This window comes from Ictidomys tridecemlineatus, unplaced genomic scaffold (assembly GCF_052094955.1).
Source record: "Ictidomys tridecemlineatus isolate mIctTri1 unplaced genomic scaffold, mIctTri1.hap1 Scaffold_67, whole genome shotgun sequence".
In the NCBI taxonomy this organism is placed as follows: domain Eukaryota; kingdom Metazoa; phylum Chordata; class Mammalia; order Rodentia; family Sciuridae; genus Ictidomys; species Ictidomys tridecemlineatus.
Genome location: NW_027524711.1, coordinates 601,432 through 606,656, shown reverse-complemented (window position 1 = coordinate 606,656; position 5,225 = coordinate 601,432). Strand labels below are relative to the sequence as shown.

Sequence of the window (5,225 nt, the reverse complement as noted above, 5' to 3'; positions counted from 1 at the left end):
AAGGTGACTTATAGACACGTTTTGTTTTCATCAATTTTATTTCTTTTCTATTTCATTTGTTTCAACTTGGGTTTTTATGATTTTCTTCCTTATGCTTGCTTTTTGTTTAATTTCCCCCTTTCACCATTTTATGATTTAATTTTATTTTTTAATAAAATTTATACATCTGTAGCTATATGTTTATGAGCACTGCTTTTGCAACTTCTCCTAAGTGTGATATAACATGTCTTCACCTTAATTAACCAAAAAACAACTTCTAGTTGCCTCAAGATACCATCATTGATGCTTGACAGCTGTATCTGGAAGTTTTATGGTTAATTTCCACTTTGGTATGAGTTTCCTGATTTTCCATCTGTTATTGATTTCTGGTTTCATTTCTTGACAGCTGAGGAACATAGGCCAAATTGTACCTATCATGCCAACTTTTCCTTGAATGCATAATTAAATATAGCACAGATTATGAACTGGTTTACCCAGAGACCCTATTCCAATATACAAAAGGGTAAGGGGCCAGGGAATGTAATCCTCTTTCTTTGCTCAGTCCTGTGGCATTGAAGGGGCCACTGATCCCCTGCTATGGTGGCTGCAACCCCATGTATGAAGTACCCTTGCTCAGCCATGAACCAGACACCAGGTACTGGCCACAGAGGAAATAGCTTCTGGTGGAGAAAACTGATGATTTTTCTCTTCTGTATTTTTTAGAAAATGATCAATGCTCCTGGGATGTTGCCTTTTTATCAAGGTTTCTCTTTATTTTTTCTTTCACTTTCTTTCTAGTGATATTTCCATTCTTTAGACCAGTGTTTCAAGCATAAAGTGTCTACAGGTTTTCAAAAATTGTTCTGGATTTTTTAAAAAAAATGCTGTAATAAGGATGAAACAAAAACGCCTAGAAAATAAAGAAAAGGTAAAACCTGGTGGTGGTGACATGACAATGTTCGCTTTCTGATCATTTATTTGCTGTGTACATCTGAATTGTGCATATACAAATGTACATGTAATTTTGTAAGTGGTGCTGGGGATTGAATTCAAGGCCCCATATATACTAGGCAAATACTGAATCACTGAGCTTCATTCCTTAGTCCCTCTCTGTGCATTTTTTAAAGTTGATGGAATACTTTAAGATTTGCACTGGAGAATTTTTACATTTTGGTTAGAATGAAGAGCAAATTTTAAAAAGGCAAACTGATAATGAGTAAGATTGACAATGTTTGATACAATAATAGACATGATGTTATATCTTGAAAAAATATCATTCAAATAAAAACCTTATCATTTCCCTCCCATTCAGTAAACTGTCAAAATAAAAATCCTATTTCAAAATGATTTTACTGTTAAAAAGTATTCCCCAAATCTTAAACTGGTGAACAATCATTACAATTCCAAGCCCTTTACATCTTAGTTGGCACATTCTTCAAAGGAAGGTCCTATTGGGTACCTGGTGAAGTATGTGTATGTTAAATCTGACTCTTTTCCTGTCCACAATCAGGCTGTGCTCTTCATGACCATCAACGTGATATGCTAACCAGCTTTGCTTTCTGCTTTGCCTGGAGGTCAGCACAAGAATGTCTCCAGGTCAGGGAGGCAGGACAGCCATACCCAAGTGTGACTGAAGATTGAATCATGTGCCTAATGGGTGGAGAATTTGATGATACACAAACAAAAGCTACTAATCATCTTTGAAACTACCAAGTGTATTCAGTGTGGCCATTGAATAAGAATGAAGGCAAACTAAAAGAATTTAAGTCCAGGACCACTTTCTGGGCAAGCAGGTGTAACAGGAAAAGGAGACAAACCCAGCATTAGGGAGAGAAAGGACCACAGATATTGGACACCATAGCTGGATTTCTCTCAGAAAAATATCTTGTTTTCCATGGTTTATACATGCATGTTTTGTTCACTGGTGGTTTGTGCAACCCTAGCCAGACTTCTGGACTTAAAGGACCCACATTCTAAGAAGGGAGGTGAAATGCTACATTCCAGATGTACTTCTGACTTTATGACTGATTTTGTCATTTCCATTTTCATTTCTGCTTCCAGAACTGCATTGATTTTCTCCAGTTAATGATTAATTCCCAGAATTCCCAAGACAAGGAGCCCTACCAAGGTAACCAAGAATGTTTCATGGTCCATTGACAGGGAAATTCAAATAAGCAAGTTATCCTGAAAATATACATGTTTTCTAGAGAAAATAAATTTTCACCAAATTGCAGGAAGATACACATTTTGATTTTGCAAATGGTGCCCACATGTACTGTCTAGAATCATACAGGTGTAACAAGGCTCAAAAATTGAAGGGAAACTAGGAGAAAGCATTTCAGTCATGAAGTTAGTCTGTTGTCTTTTTTCCATTGACATCAGAACAAATGCTGATTCGAAGCTTCATTTAGATGCACTGAATCAGAACCTCTGCCTGGATATTTGCATTTGTACATACAATCAGGAGGTTCACTGTCCCAGTAGTGGTGAGGGTCAATGGCAGTACTGGGTGAAAATGTGTTCACTAGCTTCACCTGATATTAAGATTAACTTTTTCCCATGTAATTCATAAGAATGTTGTGGGGGAAACCTCTTATACTGTGTAAACTTCCTATTCCTCAGCATACTTTCACCAACTAGTTTTATCATACATGAATGATTTTTGATATAAAGCATTTGAATTATGATGTTTAAAAACTGCTATTTTTATCATTCTATCATCTACCTACATTTATGAGTTGGTATTAGATTGTAAGAGAGTTCCATTCTTATTTATGTCAGTATGATGTTATATACTATGGATTTATTCTCTTGGTATCATTTTTTATTTTTATGGTCAAATTCTCTTGGGCTTAAGTCTTTTAACAACTTCTCCCTTCTCCTTCTGTTCCTTCTCCCTCCCCTCTTCCTCATCTTATATTTTGATTGTTAAAATTGACTATATTTTATAGCAGTTTTAGTTTCATAACAAAACTGAGAAGAAGGTGTAGAGATTGCCCTTATCCATTTTTTTCTCTAAATTCATATGTTTTCCTAATTACAAATATCCTTCACCAAAATGATATATTTTCCATAATCAATGAACCATCACAGATAAGTCACCTTACCCCTAAGTTCATAGGTTAACATAAGGGTTTTGGACACATTAACTTAAGGGTTCTTGCACTGGACACGTGGCTATGGAGCTTTTGGCATGTAGGTAATGTTACTGAAGAAGTGTACTTTCTATTGTTATTTAGATTTAATTCATTTAAATTTAAATTTAGATAGACACATATGGTTAGTGGCTACCAGATTGTACTGAACAGTTGTAACTTAAGTTTATAATCCAATTTCATTTCAGTATCATTGGGTTTATACAAGTAGTGGGGAAAACTCGATTTGAGATTTCCCACAATAGCATCATAGAAAGCTTCTGTAAGCTAGAATTCCATGTAGATGTTTCTCACACTTATTTTGCATTATTTTTTGTTATGAATTACATGGTTGGAATGTATACCATGTTTATTTCAGGTATTCGAGTATCAATAAATTCTAATCATTTCTCTAATCAATGAGATGAATACTTGAATGTGACTTTTCAGGAGAAAAGTCAAGAGAAACAACACCTTCTATCACAAAGGCCGTTTGATGATTATGAAGTTCAGCAAATAGAGGGGATGTGTACTAGGAAAGATGACATTCAGCTCAAGATTGATAAGCAATGTTAATTCCACTCACTTAACCTCATCGTCCTATGGCTTCTGCCTAATACCCTGTATCAACATATTCTTTCTTGTGTGATTTTAATACCACTCATTAGACTCTGGTTAATCACTACTCTTCAGAGATTTTTTTTTCTCTGTATAGTTTCTACACACCCTGAGGTCATCAAATTTTAAGACTGGTGCCCCAGGACTTCTATTACCTGATGATTCTTAGGCTAATTTGTGCACAGGGTTGACCACATCTCATGAAAGTTCAGATTCAAATTTTGTAGCTCTAGAGCGAAGCTTGAGACTCTGTGTTTCTAATAAGCTCCTTGAAGATGTCCATGCTGCTGGTCCATGGACCACAGTTTGTGCAGAAAAATTTCTCTGTGGCTTAGTATATTTCTGTCAATCATGGCCTTTATTTTTCCTGCAAAGATGCCAGTATTGCAAATGCTTTCAAAGTTCTTCAACCTACATTCTAGATAGAGTAAGTTTATTTTTTTCCCCAGGGGAATAGTGCTACCCACTATTTATAGCTAAACAACTTTCATGATATGCAAGGCACAGTTGAAAAATACTGTTTGTTTGACATCCATACTGTCCCTTGAAATCACCCAGTTGTGTTCGTGGTGGGGTGGTGGCAGAATGAGGAACATTATGAATTGCTCTTTCAGTTTTTCCTCATGGGATTTTGGATCATTATTCTGATTTATCTTCATGTAAACTGTAAAGTGTGCATGAACCTGCTTAGACCAAATTGTCTTTCCTCTCCTTTTAGGTCTATCTGATCTGGAGATTGCAGCCCAATCTATTATCTTTATCTTGGCTGGCTATGAAACCACTAGCACCACTCTTTCATTTATCATGTATCTACTGGCCACCCACCCTGATGTCCAGAAGAAGCTTCAGCAGGAGATTGATGAGACTTTTCCCAATAAGATGAGTGAATGGCACCTGGAGGGGAGAAGAGAGTTAAAATCTCTGGGCATCTCAGTTTGCCATTGGGCAGTTCTAAAATCATGATGGTTATTAAATGCTTTGTAAATGCTATGGTATTTTACCAATATGAGTTATTTGAGGAGCTCTGAAAACATCAGTGTACTGTGTCAACAGAGTTTTAAGTCATTTCCAAATCTTAATTTACAAAAATTTCTTTCTTCCAGGCACCTGTTACATAAGATGTACTATTTGAGATGAAGTATCTGGACATGGTGGTGAATGAAACTCTCAGATTATATCCAATTATTGAGATAATTGTGAGAGTCTGTAAAAAAGATGTTGAACTCAATGGGGTGCACATTCCCAAAGGAACTAACGTGGCTATACCAATATATAGTCTTCATCAAAACTCCACGTACTGGCCAGAACCTGAAAAGTTCTACCCTGAAAGGTACAGGGCTCCTGAGAAAGGAAATCAACCCATAATATGCTGTTTCACACATATCCTGAGGTCTTTTAGTGCAGATGGCATACATGTGATTTTAAAGTTTTCTTGTTGTAAGAAAATTTTAAGAAGTTTTTTACAAAGTGGTAAAAACAAACATTAGAAAAAAT

The 5,225-nt window shown here is 35.9% G+C and overlaps 1 protein-coding gene across 1 annotated transcript; it reads left to right on the top strand.

Annotated features, from left to right (window-relative positions):
• The first annotated feature begins 859 nt into the window (after positions 1-859).
• On the top strand, positions 860-5,019 carry LOC144374399 (cytochrome P450 3A12-like). Its single transcript, XM_078037246.1, has 3 exons — positions 860-907; positions 2,041-2,107; positions 4,450-5,019. Exons 1-3 carry the CDS (start codon positions 875-877, stop codon positions 4,692-4,694), a joined length of 345 nt encoding a protein of 114 aa, XP_077893372.1. The 5' UTR covers positions 860-874; the 3' UTR covers positions 4,695-5,019.
• The last annotated feature ends 206 nt before the right edge of the window (positions 5,020-5,225 follow it).